At 41.6% G+C, this 15,961-nt stretch overlaps 1 protein-coding gene across 1 annotated transcript in view; it reads left to right on the forward strand.

Moving 5' to 3' along the window:
* Nucleotides 1-4,803: 4,803 nt before the first annotated feature.
* Nucleotides 4,804-15,961, forward strand: part of LOC102307210 (adenylate cyclase type 2) — a gene marked incomplete in the record, with an annotated part of 25,986 nt that continues 14,828 nt past the window's right edge. The window contains 8 exon segments of the mRNA XM_014329958.2: nt 4,804-5,098; nt 6,649-7,899; nt 10,562-10,759; nt 10,959-11,120; nt 13,125-13,274; nt 14,008-14,162; nt 15,529-15,640; nt 15,758-15,885. Of these exon segments, the coding sequence (XP_014185444.1) occupies nt 7,003-7,899; nt 10,562-10,759; nt 10,959-11,120; nt 13,125-13,274; nt 14,008-14,162; nt 15,529-15,640; nt 15,758-15,885 (1,802 nt within the window).

Raw genomic sequence — 15,961 nt, forward strand, 5'->3', positions numbered from 1 at the left:
ATCGGCTGTAACTTTCCACCTCTGTGTTTCCTGATTTAACTTGCGCAGTTTCATTTCATCAGATTGTGTCAGGTCCACTAAAATAAGTGTGAGCTTTCATTTGCTTGAATCAGCAGCACTGATGGAGTGACGCTGGTTAGTGAATCACACGTCGCAAAGGTCTCCTGAAAGCAGCTTGTTTCCTGTTGGCCTGTTCTGAAATCCTGCTCTCTCTCCATGACCGGCTGCCATTGTGTTGTATGTTGGGCTGTATCCAGGCACAAAAGACAGGCATTGGTTAGGGGGAAATTAGCCTCTATGGGGGAACTTTTCAGCACTCGCTGCCTTTTTGGACACCTGTCACATGATGGTGGACACGCAGATGGTTTGAAATCATATCTAAGTAAGACAATAAAGTAATGACGTCCTTGTGGACAATAGTAAGTGGGGTTTAAAGTAGAGTGGCTCCATGAATTACTACATATAGCTATTTATCATTAATATTCACTAAGATCAGTGACATTAGTTAACCCTGTAACTCCATGTGTATCACATGTGATGCATGTCATGGTTCTCAGGTTTTTTTCCTGTGTTCTTCATCCAGTTTGTAGTTACTGTGATTATTGTCTCGTCTGTATTCTCCTAGTTTAGTTATTCGTGTTTCTAGATGTTTAATTTTGTTCCCTTTCATGTCCAGTCTGTCTTAGTCTCGTCTCCGTGTGTCCTCCCTTGCGTCCCCCGTATGCAGTCAGTCTTGTCTCCGTGTTTGTTTCCCTTTCTGTCTGTGTGTCAGTTTGTCTCTGTAGTCTGTACTTCCTGTCTTACTTTGTCACTTCCTTGTCTTGTGTGCATTGTGTTTAGTTAAATTTCTCTATGTCCCCTTCCTCCTGTGTCAGTTCCCTTGCATTTAGTCGATTCGTGTGTATGTTACGTTTCCATTTAGTTATTTCCCTTCTTGTTTCCTTTGTTTCTTCCCCATGTTTACGTTTCATCTTTGCGAAGTTTGTGCTTTGGTCTCTGTCTCAGTGTTCATGCTTCCTGTTTTATTTTGGTGTCAGTGTTTCGTTTTTTCCCCTTTACAAAAACCTAAATTTAAAGTTTCACAATACATGTTTCAGCAATAAAATGCACCAAAAATGCAAATGTAGTAAATACGATACAAATTAAAACTCGTCAAGTTGATATTTAACTTGGTTCAGGTTTTAAAGGGTTCAACAGAAGCACCAGACGCACATTCACGTCATTCAAGGTGTGGTGCGCTTAGGTGATGCTGATGATGTTGTTAGCTCTCTAGTCAGTTATGTAGTGTCTGTTTCATTTATTTACATTTATTTAAATCATAAATTCAGGTCTATGTTAAATTCTTTGCGACTGTTCTGCCCTTTGGGACATTTCAAAAACACTTAATTTGTTTTAAAAATGCACTCTGTTTATTTTATTTCTTTCTAGCACACTAGCAAGCCACGATAATGGCTGTATTTAGCTGTATAATACACAAATGATCAAGTATGGACAATGGTGGATGGTAATAGGTTTCGCTAGAGGCAGGGGCTGCAAATCAAGTTCACCTCTGGGCTCCATGAAACCTTGGGCTGGCTCTGAGTTCATCTTATTTACATAGCGCCAGATCACAACAGCAGTCCTCTTGCACCGATTTAGATAAAGCCAAAGAATAAAACAAATCTACATGTGTAAGCACTTGGTGACAGTGGGGAGGAAAAACTCTTTTAACAGAAAGAAACCTTCAGCAAAACCAGGCTCGGGTAGGAAGTAGTGCTGGGAGTGCATCATGCAAGATAAAGATGTAATCTGAACCTACAGCAACGTGACTAAAAAGTTGATTCAGGATCCCCTGATCCAGCCCTAACTATAAGCATTATCAAAAAGGAAAGTTTCAAGCATAATTTCAAAATTAGAGACAGTGCAAATTCCCAAAATCGAAACTGGGAGGTGTTGCCACAAAGCTGAAGGCTGTGCCTCCCATTCTGCTTTTAAAAAGTCCTTCTGAGAGGTACAAAACATTTTTTTAAAAAGTGCTTTTTAAGGGTGGAACCTTGATTCTGCTTTAACAGTTGTGTCAAGTGACAGATCGCCTCATTGTCAATTCAGCATTTTCACCCCAAAACACTTCTGATTCTGAGTCGTCTTGAGACTGATTGGTGTTTACATAGAGCTGATCAGAAGTGCCATCCGTCCAGCCTACATAGGATACACCGAATCTAAGCTTCAGCTACATCTTTGGGTGGAGGAAACTCATGCAAAAGCCAGAACAGCTGCACCACAGTGCCACCTTTAGCACATAAAAAGTTTAAAAGAAAAATAATCATTCTTTATTTATTCCAGAAGCCAAAAATAAGTCACAAAACACAAAAAACAAGTTAAATAAAAATAAAAAAGACAGCGTAATCACCATGACGAGACATCCACACCAGTGTCTCCATAATAAAAACCGATAACATTAACCTGATATCCATCAGGGCCGTGATGATCCCGTTCTCAAAAGTGTTGAGCCTGCAAACAAATTTATACATGAGGTTTCATAATAGAGCTTCAAATGTGCTGACATGGACTGTAGATTGCATACACTCAAAAAACATGAAATCTCACTGTTGCTGGTTTAAAGAATCATCTTTAGTTTTATTTTAAGAAGTTGTGTAATGTGGTTCCACCCAACTGCGTTAAGCAACTCCTGACTGCTTTTATGGAAACGTTAAACTGGCTCAGCAAAAAAACAAAGTTTCACTGAAATAAATCAAACACATCAAGTAAACTTCTTCTCTGTTTCTTAGAATTCAGATCAAGTCAGTTCAGTTTTATACTGTAAGGTAAAGACCCTACAATAATAGAAAGAAAACAGAGAAAACCCCGCTAAGAGGAAGCACTTTGGTGAAAGTGGAAAGGAAAAAAATCCCTTTTAAGAGGAAGAAACCTCCAGCAGAACCAGGTCAGGTTTGCCACCAGAGATTAATAACAAGTAATGATTCGATGCAGAGAGGTGTATTAACATATAGTGAGTGAGAAAGATGACTGAGGAAGATACATTCAGTGCATCATGGGAAGTCGCCACCAGTCTAGGCCTACTGCAGCATAACTAAGGGAGGATTCAGGGTCACCTGGTCCAGCCCTAACTATATGCTTTAGCAAAAAGGAAAGTTTTAAGCCTAATCTTAAAAGTAGAGATAGTGTCTGTCTCCTGAATCCAAACTGGAAGCTGGTTCCACAGAAGAGGGGCCTGAAAACTGAAGGCTCTGCCTCCCATTCTACTTTTAAATACTCTAGGAACAACAAGTAGGCCTGCAGAGCGAGAGCGAAGTGCTCTAATAGGGTGATATGGTACTACAAGGTCATTAAGATAAGATGGGGCCTGATTATTTAAGACCTTGTATGTGAGGAGCAGGATTTTGAATTCAATTCTGGATTTAACAGGAAGCCAATGAAGGGAAGCCAAAACAGGAGAAATATGCTCTCTCTTTCTAGTCCCTGTCAGTACACAATTAGCACACTGCTGTGTGTTTGTAATTTGAGATTTAGTGTTATCGTGCATACCTGATCTTAGCACCCGCATTCATCACGCACGCTCTGCAGGATTGTAAAACCAGCAGCTGCACCATGGTACGAATGTGTGTGTTTGCTGATGTCATAAAATGACTGGTTTGCCAATATAGAAAAAATATTAGTTGACCAATAAACCTGATTTGAAAGATACTAGATTTAAATGTATATTACTTACGTACTATATGTGCAGTGTGTGCCTTTCAGTCTATTATATCTTTGGCCTAAAGATACAATTTAAAATTGGTTATTTGCTAAGTTGTCACAACACTGGTTCATCCCTGTTTTATGCTTGAATGATTCAGAGGTCAGTGTGAAGCGATTCAACAAATAGCAGAAATATTCCTCTGAGAGGGGTCAACAAACAGGCTCTATGTATACCTGCAAGTTGGTGCAGTGATTTCGACCTCTTACATCTATGCAATGAAACAGCTGTGATGTTTTCCCCTTTCGTTGCATATTTTTACTCCTTGTGAACTATTTGTACCTCCCATTTTCTCTCTTTTCCTACATCTTTGCTGTTTCTGCTGAGCTATACCGTTTTCATCATATATTTGCGTTTCCTGTTGGCCACTTTTTGTCACCAGTTTTCCACACAGTGTACTCTTTTTTGCACTGTTTTCATCTCATGTCTCCAGTTGTTTTGCAGTCTACAGTTACAAAAGAAATTGAAGAACCATTTTTCTGACCAAAGAGAAGATCCCATCTGAGTTTCTGCATGAAGTGTGGGTTCAGTTTTGGTAGCTTTTGTCTCTAATAAATGAAACCGTAATTTAAAAACTGCTTTTTTTAATTACTTGTTATGTTTGTCTTATTTTAAAACTTGATTCGTGATCTGAAACTTGAAGTCATGATAAATATGGGGGGGGGAAAAACCCAAAGAAATCGGGAAGATCACAAAAGCTAAAGATTAGAATCAGCAACTTGAGGGGGGGGGGGGGGGAGCTGTGAAATCAACACAGGAGTCAGAATTCAGTTGTTTTAAACAAGAATCCAAAATTCCAGAGCTGAGGTTTGCTTTGCTGAAAACAGTCCAGCACTGAAGCAGCTCTCTCATTAGCTAATATCACCTCTAAAACCCCGAAACAGCGTCAGATCTTCAGCTTCCACGCAGGATCGCTGAGGAAAACACGACACACCTGCAGCCTGACCTTTGACCCGTCCTCCTCGGCAGTCTCTGCCTCTCTGTTTACTTTCATCATATTTGCATAGCTGCTGCTGCCTGACCGGAGCGCTCGTCCTCGCGTGCTCACACACGCCCCCGCCCCCGCTCACCTGCCTGCCTCGCGCCAGAACCAATCCAGCGGTCGCTCGGTGCGCACAGACATACAGCAAGTTTCTGACGTCTGTTCTCGAAAAGAAAGGACTAAATTCACAGGATATTTTTCACCTTTTTTATTTTATTATTAATTTTTTGTGAACTTCTGTGAAAGTGAAGCCTGCGTGTGAGCGCTCCGTGGATGACGGAGGAAGTTACGCGTAAAGAGGGAAATGAGGTTTACTGTGTGGGGGGGATCTAAGGCTGTAAGTGACAGTGAGTGAGACGTTAACATCATTAAAAAATGAGGTAAGAATCTCACCTGTCTTTCTAACACACTGACGCCGTTTAAATCGAGTAACTGTAGCGCAGATGTTAATGCGCAAAAGCGCCTTTTTTCCGCCTTGACGCACAGTTCACGTCGCCGCTTTAATTTATTACAGTTAAATCGGTTTTAAAGCGACAATAACCACCCAACAAAAGCAAGAGCCGCACGTCAAACGGATAGACCTATTTTAAACTGTTCTCACTCCTTAATATTTTATCCCTCTCGTTTTAGCCAATTACTAGTTTATTAAACTCTGACAGATGCTTCCATCATCCATCAGAAACAGAGACAGAGGTGGCTTTGTTACCTTCCCCCTTTTATCTTTTTTGTCTGAATTTGCTTTTAAAGCTCTCTACAAACTCTGATTTCCAGGTTTTCCGTGCAGGTAAAATCTCTCTGTGAGAGGCTCTTTCTAAACTTCACCAGCTGTCCTTGAACTTGTGCGAGAAATCCTTAAATTGTGGGACTTTCTTTGGCTTGACCAATGATTTTTAGTCGCCAAAGTCAAGACAGTGGGTCGAGTTTGTGGCATTCAGCACACAGAATTAAGTTTAAAATAATTTTATAACGAGATTTTTTTTTGTACGCTTTCAAATTGCCTTTCTTTGTTATATAACCTAAAAAAAAAGGTGGTTTAAAATGGCTTTAAGTGTCCTGTAAGTGTTAAAAAAGAGATCCTGTTTTGTACACTTTATTAAACTGTCAATCTTAACTATGAAATAGTCTTTTACACAGTTTTGAGAACCTGGACCAGGTATCTGCATTGATTTTCTTGGAAAGCCCCTTCTTCTTTCTGTAAAGTGCTTCACAGACACAGAATAGAGTAGTGAAACCAGCAGGCATGGGAAAAGGACCACAAAGTAAGAACAATAACTGCGCTGTCTCTGCCACATGAGCAGACACAGTGCTCCTGTGTTAGAGAGTGAATGAAAGAAACCACGCTGTTGTCATTCAATCTCAAAGTGTGCGGCTTAAAGCTGACCTCCTGCGCTGGGTGCAGGTTGGTCAAGGTGAGCGGTTTGAATCAGATGAATTACCGGGTAATCCCTCCATGACTCTGCTATTAAATCTGATATCTGATGGTTTTTTTGCAGCAGACTGGACAGATCAAAAGGATATTTTAATCTGTGAATTGATGGGGACTTGGAAGTGGCAGTCATGATGTTTTGCATACTAATCAGATAGAGTGAGGAAAGGGGAAGAGGCAGATCAGAGCAAACCACTGCATCTAGGTGGTGGCTTGAAAAAATGTTTACAATGCTCAGTGAGTGCGTCAGCTGCGTGTCATTCCAGTACACACCTGAACAGGGTAACAGTGTGTTACTGGGGAAGTGCCTGCAGCCAGACTAACAAGTTTTTTTTGCATAATGGGGAAAGGACTAGAAGAAGTCAGTCATTAAAATAGCATTAAAACCGAGGGCAGGTACAAACTGAGTGCGCGTGTTATCAGGCTTTGGAAGCTGAAGGCTTGGCTTGGCTTGGTTTAACCTTTGCTGAATGTGTGGTCTTTCTGTGTTTTTCTTGTTGACAGGGAGACCCCTCTTCCCCCCAGTATGGATCAGAGCTCATCTAAAGAGGTTATCTTGCAGTTTAAGATTCCTTATCGACAATCTTTGAGTCCGTAACACATCCAGAGGGAGCGTCTTTAGCCTCATCGCCTGACTTGCAGAGTGCTGAAAACAGAGGAGCTGGACTCTCTCTGAAATACTCTCTGACTCTTCTCCTTGCTGCTCAGACGTTAACAGCATCCGACAAGGGAAAGTAAAGACAAACAAACACTGTTCTAGTGTGTTTTTGTCATGCAGAGGAGCTGACGGGCACAAGGGGAAAAGCAAAGTGACAGGTTGGCAGACTGTGAAAGCCCTCGCACTCACACTGGGTCACCATGCCAGACGAGTCCCGGGGCATCCAGGACGAGGGGAAGCCTGGAGCAGAAGCTTCGCAGCTGTCCTTGGTGCCAAATATTGTTGTCGTCTCCAACGACGGGGAGGGCAAAGTCAACGGGCGCAACATCATTGAGCTGGAGGACTTCACAGACAACTTAAAGCGCTCTGCTAAAAGCAGAAATGGTAGCACAGGCAGCCTCGTCATCGGAGGCGAGTCAGGACTCAGTGCATCCCAGGTTTCCGTAGAGGTGGGAGTGGCCAAGACTGCACAGGCCCCCGAACCAAACAAAGCCAACTCTTTGGTGAGGGGAGCAGGTGCAGATCGTGATAAGCTACAAAGTGACAGCAGGGATTCGATGCAAAAGAACAGCTGCAGTGATTCGGACTACGGCAGCTCAAAATCCCTTCCCGGTTACGGTGGCGCAAGTTTAAGCGCTGATTCCTGTGATGAAGAGCTGTCTGAGCTCGATGGAAATGTATTCGAAAAGGCTAGCCGGATCTCTCCCATCAATCTGTCTGAATCCAGCTTGAACACCTCTCAGCTTGAGCAAACCCCTAAAAACAGTCATGACAACTATAGCATTGATTCTAAAACTGACATAACTACTAAAGCAAAAACGAAAAATTCACTGAGTGGAAGCTCGCCAGAATTACCCAGTGTTTCCCCCAGGGCCAGCCAATCCGGAGACAGCATCGACATCAGGTGGGCCAACGAAGATGACGATCGACGAAGCAACCTGTCCAGGCAGACTGTGATAGAGGGCGTGTGCTGCTGCTATCAGGCCACCCACAGGGCTTGTCTGCAGTGCGTGGAGGAGACTCCGTTAATGGTGTCTGGACTGGTGCTGACATTGGTCTTCAGTTTGGTCATTATCATCGTCCTCGCCGCCACAAGGGTGAGAATTAAAATGAACACTAACCAGCCATGCTTCAGTTTGGGAAATGCACCCCACTGAGCACCAGAGGTCCATTTCCTGGGCCCTTTATGTCTGATTTTGATGCAAGAGGGAAGTAGATGTCCACATCACACACAGTTGCTGTTTCCAAAATAAAAGAACGTGGATCTGTAGTTTCTTGAGTTCAAAATTTGATTGAAATTGTAGATCAGACAACATAATCAGTATCTTATTCTTATCGTATTCAGAGTTTTTTCTAGTTTTTGCTATGTAACTTTGCACTGTCCACTTTCTGCTGTAACAGAACAAATTTCCCACGTGTGGGACTAATAAAGGTTATCTTATCTTATCTTATCTTATCTTATCTTATCTTAACGCAGAGTAGCCTCATTGATGGCTATTTTAGTCCAAGTTTCCCTGGACAAGATACTTCACCCCAAAATGCATCCATCGAGGTGTGATAGGCTGAGAGATTAAAAGTTCTTAGAGTTCAGTAAACAGTAAAGAGCTCTATAACTGTGTGTGAGTGTGAATCCGACTTCTGTTGCACAGATGGTTGCCAGTAGGTGGCCTGTGACTGAGACCTAAAGCAGCAAAACATAGCCAGCATATAGAGTCAGATAAGTGCAAGTCACGTACATGCCAAAGAATTAAAAGAAAAGATCAGAACTGCCACTTTTGAGATTATCAACATGAGCGTAAGCAAAGGAGAAATCTTACAGCCAGCGGCACCAAGAAAATGGAGGATTAAACCTGTTTCACCAAAACGCAACAGCATTCCTGTTGCACTTCACTTAGACCACATGACTTCTTACAATTGCAAGTCACTGTTGTCCATGAAAGCCGTACATACAAGTATTACCTGCCTTTGAAAAGTCTGTTTTAAGTACTGTTTTCTGTCTCTAAAAAAGGGTGATCTGTAAGAGGGTGGGGGGAAAAATCTGTAAGAACCGGTTGCTATCGTATCAGACGATACAATAAAAATAAAACATCAAATTATCTAAAAAGCTAAAAAAAAATTATCATTTTCAGATAAGATCATATAAGTTAAGATATCCTTTATTAGTAGAGGTGGGAATCACCATACATTCCTCGATACGATATTATCACAATACTTAACGCACGATATGATATTATTGCAATTTTTTTAAATATTTTGCGATATTCAGATTCTGTACATAAAGGTAAACTTTATCAATATTCATTTTATCTAATATCAAAGTCTCACACTCCAACTTAACTCAATGCAACCATCTGGTACAATTATAGTTATTCTGAACTATGCAATTTATGAAAACTATGCAGCCCATTCAGCAACTGAAGAATTTGAAAGTAAATTAAAAGGAAATATAATTTTACATTAAATAAAAAAGTTTTAAACTTAATTAAAATAAAACATGTCTTAAATTAAAATAAGTAAACTGTCGTGTTTATTGCTGCCATAAAAAAAGTTAAACACATTTGGACAGCGAAGGAATGTCAGGATTCTTGCTCTGAAGTCAGAGCATGTTCCAGTCCACAAAAACTTTTTTTGTAACAAAATATCGATTTCTGCTGTCCCTGTATCGATACATTATTAGCAAACAAAATATCACGATACTACACAGTATCGATTTTTTCCCCCACCCCTATTTATTAGTCCCATAAATGATAGGTAGATAGGTACATTCATATCATTACAGCAGTAGATTGGACAGAGCAAGAATAAATAGATCCAGTATAACCAAAGAACAATAATATTATACAAGATAAAATGTACATATATGCAAGGTAACATTTTCGCTAATGGTATTTACAAAGGCTTCCCTTTATATCTAAATTTTGGGTGGGGGGGGAGAAAGTTGATTAATCGCCTTTTTAGGCTTGAACAAAGGCTTTCACTCGAGCTTATCCCAAACATTCACTATTCACCTTTACCTGCTCAACAAGTTTTCTGTTTTGAGGTCTAAAAGACATCTAAGAAGTTAAATAAAATATAATCACATTTTGCTTCTCATTTATAGCCCAGCTAAGCTATATAATGACAAAGGAGAAAGCACTTCTTTTCATTGTACTCGTGAATTTCAATTCACTTTATGTTCTCTGAAACACATAAACCTACATTTGAGTCATAATACTGTCCAGTCTTGTGTTTGCACGGCAGTATTTAGTGCTAACGCTAGCCGCACACTGCATGTGCATCACCAAGCTAGCATGCTAATCTCCCTCCTGTTTAATTTATAAATACCAACTTTTAAAGTGGATAGATGACCATAACACTTAGTCAAAACTAATATTTCCATTTTAAAAATAACCAATCCTCCCTGTCATTGTGAAAATTAAAATACCTTTACTTCCTGTGGCTGAAGCAGATTAAAAACATGGCACCACCTGTTTGAAGCTGAGCCCGGCTTTCACGTCTGATGAATAAAAGCATTTTAATTTTGCTCCTTTGTGCTAAGCAGGCAGGTGTTTTTTGGATATAGTAAACAGCAAAGTAAGCTCTTCCAAATGCATTAATATTAATAGGAAGTGCTCCTTTCCCTGCCACTGTTAATGCTGTGCAGGAGTTTGTGCAGGAGCAGACAATTTAGTTTTCTTTTAGAGCATTTTTTAAAACTTTCAAACAGCTAAGATGTTGGTGACATTAAAGCACTATTTCACTTTTTCTGTCGCTTCACAGACAATAAGCGAACATGTGGGCGCTCTGTCCATTGTTAGCATTGTTCTTTGCCTGAGCACGATGCTGCTCGTCTGCCTGCCCTGGCTGGCCACGGTGAGGCGCTGTCGAGGAGCGCTGGCCCTCTTCGTCTGGGGGATACTATACATCACTGCGATGGTCTTCGTCTTCACGGGCGGACAAGTGACAGCGTGGGAACAGGTGAGTCCCAATGGTCCTGAGCACAGATAAATGGGAGGGTTACATCAGGATGGGCTCCGGTGTAAAATCTGCGCCAAATACACATACACATCTGTCCACGGTGGCAACTCCTTGGGAAACAAAGGAGAAGTTAAAAGTGAAAAGACGCCCAGGACAGCTGGGATAAGCTCTAAACTGCTGCATGTTTCTTTCTTCTTAGGTCGCGTTCTTCCTCTTCCTCTCTCTCAGCGTGTACACGGTGCTGCCTCTCTCGCTGGCCTGGGCCCTCATGGTCGGGATAGGGACCAGTGTTTCGCACGTCATCATCATCAGCGTCTACGTTCCTGTCACCAGACCAGAGACACCAGATCTGGCTGTGCAGGTTCACACACATATCATATTTGAATATATTTAAACTAGTTTCTAACGGCACGAGGGTCATGTTAGCCTTCCTCTTGTGACGTTAATTGTTTTTCCCTATTTCTTATTAATGAAAAGGGTTTGGTCGTGCTGAAATTGTAATTGGTGTGTGTGCTTTGGAAGTTCATATGTAAATTTTGGAGAGATGCTTCCTTTTGCATGAGCCAGAAAAGAAAAAAAACAAACCTCAAATTCAAATAGAGTGATATAGCGGTATCAACAGGGCTCAGTTACTTTGGAAAAATGTAAATCACCTGTTGTTATTATTAGTGAAGTCATAAACACATGCAGTTGTGGTCAGATGTTCATATTCACTCATCATGTGCGTGACTTTTAATGATTTCTTTTGGATTTTCAAGGGTCAGATATAGACACACCCCCCACTAATATTTGGGTTACTGTCTCTTGACATGTTGGGCCTCAAGAAAACGCTTTTGATATCCATCAACAAGCTTCTGGCATAATTCTGGCTAGATGTGTGACTACTTATCTTGGCAGAATCACTAGAATTCATTTAAATAAGTTGGTTTCCTGGCACAGACCCGGCTTTTAAGCATAGTGAGGATGGGGACTGCTCCTGGGCCTGGCAGATCCCCAAAGAAGGCATCCCCTAGAAAGCAGTAATAACTGTGTGTTACGAAGGTCATGGACCTCTGCAGTAATATAAGTGGTAGGCCTGCTAGCGAAGATAAGTAGCCCCTGGCCTCAATAAGGTGGTCGAGGGGACTTTTGAAGGTCTTTCCAGAAGTTTAATGTTAGCCTACTCTATCGGATCCAAAACCAGTTTTTATGTATGTTTGGAAATCTCAGTATCTAGGGTTACTTCATGTCAAGTTGTTTGTAAGTGGCTTAGCGGCCCTTCTGTTTTGTTTGCTAGTCTTTTGCCTCATGTACATTGTGTTTAGTTTTCCTTCCTTTCCTGTCCTGGTTTAGGTTCATCTGGTTCTTAATTGCCCTGCTGTTTGGTTTTTCCCGATAACTCTCGTGTCTATTTAAAGCCTTTGTTTGTCTGTGTTTGTTTTACTGTTTTTCCTCCTCTGTTTCCTGTACATTGCCTGCATGTTTCCGCATTTGGATTTGAGGACTTTGTTTTGGGGGTCTGGGATTTTTCTGCTTCTGTAAACAAAGGTCAGTGTCTGTTTATTCAGCTCAGCTTTTGAGTCTGTATTTGGGTACGTGCTTTGCAATTCATAACAGTCTCATCTGACAAGAAAACTTTTCTCTGGATGGCATTTGGCTCGTCCATGTGGAGAGCTGCAAATTCCTGTCGAGATTGAAGCAGAGGCTTCTCCCTTGGTCAACGCCCTCTCAATCCATGATGTAATATTGGCTTCAAACTGTGGACAGTGATGCTGGTGTTCCAGCAGTTTCCACTTCATGTTAGTCTTGAGCCTTGGTGGTTCGTGGGTTATTCCTGAACATCCGTGGGTCTTCTCTCAGGTCTTAGTGGTGACACATCGGATAACTTGTACTTACATAAAATCATTTAAACTGATGAGCTTTTGTAAATCTACAATCTTTCCTTCTCAGATCTTCTCGATGATTTCTATCAAACAAATCATTTTTATGCTGCAAAGAGAAACTACCAGTTGGAGTCAGTCATGACCACTTACGAGAAGTTAGTGAGGAGACACTGTAGAACATATTAAATGTTTAAGTGAGTGCATGTATATATTTGAGCCTCTATGTATACTTTTAAGCAGTATATGTTCAACCTTGTGCACCCTGGACAAAGAACAGCTCAAAGAAATCATTAAAAGTCCAAAAATTGCCACGGCATTCATTCAAGCTCATGATCCATGGATCAAATCAAATTAAATGTGTTTGTAAGCAGCTGTGCAGTTTGCAGTTCTCAGTTAGTGAAACATATCTCGTTTTCTGTGTCTCTAATTTTCATATAACAGCGCATATGAGAGGACGGCTAAAGTATAACCACCCCCTCTCCTCTGACTGTTTCTTCTCTCAGCTGGTGGCGAACGCTGTGCTGTTTGCATGCGTGAACGCCGTGGGAGTTTTTCACCTGTACAGGACTGAGAAAGACCTCCGGATATCCAATCAGAAGCGAGAGGAGTTCAGCGCCATACGCTCCCAGAAGGAAATAAAGAAATATCAGCAGGTCAGCTTCTCAAACAGACGTGACTCACATCAGGCCCACGAATTCCTTTCAGACCCGTTTCATTGTCGTTTCATTTGGGCAGAGCATTCGTCTGCTCTGCTTACCTTTGTTTAGTACATTGCAGTTATTTGCTTACATGAATGACACAAAACTAAAGTATCTGACCCCGCCCTCTACTGATTTTGGCTTGGAGCGTTTTATTGCCTTTAATGAAATATGATTTTGTTTCGATGTCTCTTTCGCTGCCAGCGTGACGAGCCAGAAAGTTAATTTTCTTCGCTCCTGCTTCAAATTTCTGAAATAAAGATACAAGAGTGTGCTTTAATCCATCCTACAGCTAAAGTAGTAAAATAAACAAATGAGATAATTTGATAAATTAATTTCTCCTCCATTCCTCTTGGGGGCAGCTCATTTAATTGACTCGTATGTGTAATCGCTCTCATTAAAGTCCTCTTTATGTGACACTGTATGCTTTTCTTGCGATTAGTCCAATAGATTAATCATTCACTTGTCTGAAGTCGAGCAGCGTATATAATAGGCGAGCCTGAATGGGAACCGTTTACAGCAAGTAAACAAATAGATGAAACTTGATCCACCGAGTAAACATGGCAGCGCTTCAAGGAGGCTTTTGATGGCCATCTCTTTCTTTTACAGCCATTGTGAACTCCTCACCCACCTTCTCTACACACACACACACACGTAACCCCCGTCCTGTCTGTTTCCCCGGCAACAGGAGCAGCTCCTGCTGTCCGTGTTGCCACGGTACATCGCCGTGGAGCTGAAGACGGAGGTAATAAGCAGGCTGTCGAATCCCAAGAGCGACGACGAGAATAAATCAACTTCAAACAACTTTCACAGCCTGTATGTACGGCAGCACAGAGACGTCAGGTGAGCATCGCCGGGAGAAAGTGCTGATTGTCCTTTCGTGATGTCGACTGTGATATCGTTCTATTATTCATGTTTGGTGGGATTAACTATCTCAAGAAGTACACGAAGTCCTGAAAATGTAAAAATATGCAGTGAATGACATCAGAATAAGAGATAGCAGACATTTTCAAGCAGGTTAGTGGGGCGGACTCGCCGGCTGTACACACGTGTACCAAGAAAAGACTTCAAAAGTAGGAAATCAGGAATGTCAAGCTGACTTTGCATCGTGGGACACAAGCACTGATCTTAAGGGGGTCAGAAGCTCTCCTAAGAAGACGTTTAACTACTCTTTGAATCGCTGACATACCTTAATATAAGAAAAAGAAGGTTTACATGACAAAGCAATGCTGCTGTAATAAATGAAAGAAATCTAATAGGAGTAAATGTGTCAAATATCAGAAAAAGCTCTGGGTGATCATTAATGAGACTGACCCGTAATTATAAAACAGAAGGTTTTTGTTAGTTGACAGAAAAGCTGTAAAACTCATGAAAATACAGTTAAAAGTGGGTCAGATTCGATTGGCGTCTTTACCGGCCCAATTCCGGCACACGGCCCTTATGTTTGGCACGCCTGTATTAAATTGTCTCAAATTCAGGTGTGGACGGGTGAGGTCACAGTGAAAGTTTCCAGCACACGGTTCTGCTGTTTACACCACCCCCCCCTCCACAAACAAATGTAGCAGTAGCGTCATCTGTTTGTGTCTGATGTCTGATCAAATGACATAATGCTGACGTGAGAACAAGGCCCGGGCCCCTTCCTGAAGACAACACAAACACAGCGCTGTGTTTGTGAACCACTTTGATCTAGAGAAACATAATCATCTGTAACCACATGGCACCAACTTTGATATGGCGTCATATATGTGATATTTACGTTGTTCTTTAACATTACCGCAGGGTGCTGTTAGTTCAGACGTACCAAATTATGACCAAATGTACAATCTAAACATAGAAAGGTCTATATTTAGATTGTACAATAGGGCTACACCTTTAACATTTACACACCTGTTCTTATGTGTGTAAAAAGAGTTTGAGTTAGCTGATAAGGTATCTTAGCAGTTTTATCTAAATGCTTATAAAACATCCTGATTTTAGCTTGGTAGCAGGCTAACACAGTCTTGCAGTGCACTTGTGGAAACCTCAGAGGTGACGATGAAGGCAGTTTATTCGTTAGTCGCCAGAAATGGGAAGGTGTGAGGGTGGCGTGCAATGATTATGATGATTAGAAGGACTTTAAGGCATAGAACAGATCCTTTAATGAATGGATGAGTGTCAGTTAATAAGGCTTAAAGTAAAGTGGTGTGTTTGTCTGTGTGGGTTCATGTAGCATCCTGTACGCCGACATCGTGGGCTTCACGAAGCTGGCGAGCACCTGCACACCCGAAGAGCTGGTCGCTGTGCTCAACAAGCTCTTCGGCAGATTCGACGAGATCGCCAAGGTGCAAATACCAGCTCACCCACCCTGAAATAACCCTTTCATTTCCCCACAAAGACTTGCTTTGTGTCAGCTCTGACCTCCCGGACTCACTTTCTCGTCCCTTTCTTTCCATATTTAGAGGAATGGGTGTCTTCGCATTAAGATCCTGGGGGATTGCTACTATTGTGTGTCTGGTCTGCCTGACCCCATTCCCACCCACGCCAAGAACTGTGTTAAGATGGGGTTGGACATGTGCACTGCCATCAGGTCAGTTTATCTCAAGTTATTTCAAGTTTTACTCATATGTATTTCAGGCGATTTTGTTTTTCTCCACGCATACAGA

This window comes from Haplochromis burtoni, unplaced genomic scaffold, assembly GCF_018398535.1.
Source record: "Haplochromis burtoni strain Fernald_Lab_line unplaced genomic scaffold, NCSU_Asbu1 Contig_648, whole genome shotgun sequence".
Classification (NCBI taxonomy): Eukaryota; Metazoa; Chordata; class Actinopteri; order Cichliformes; family Cichlidae; genus Haplochromis; species Haplochromis burtoni.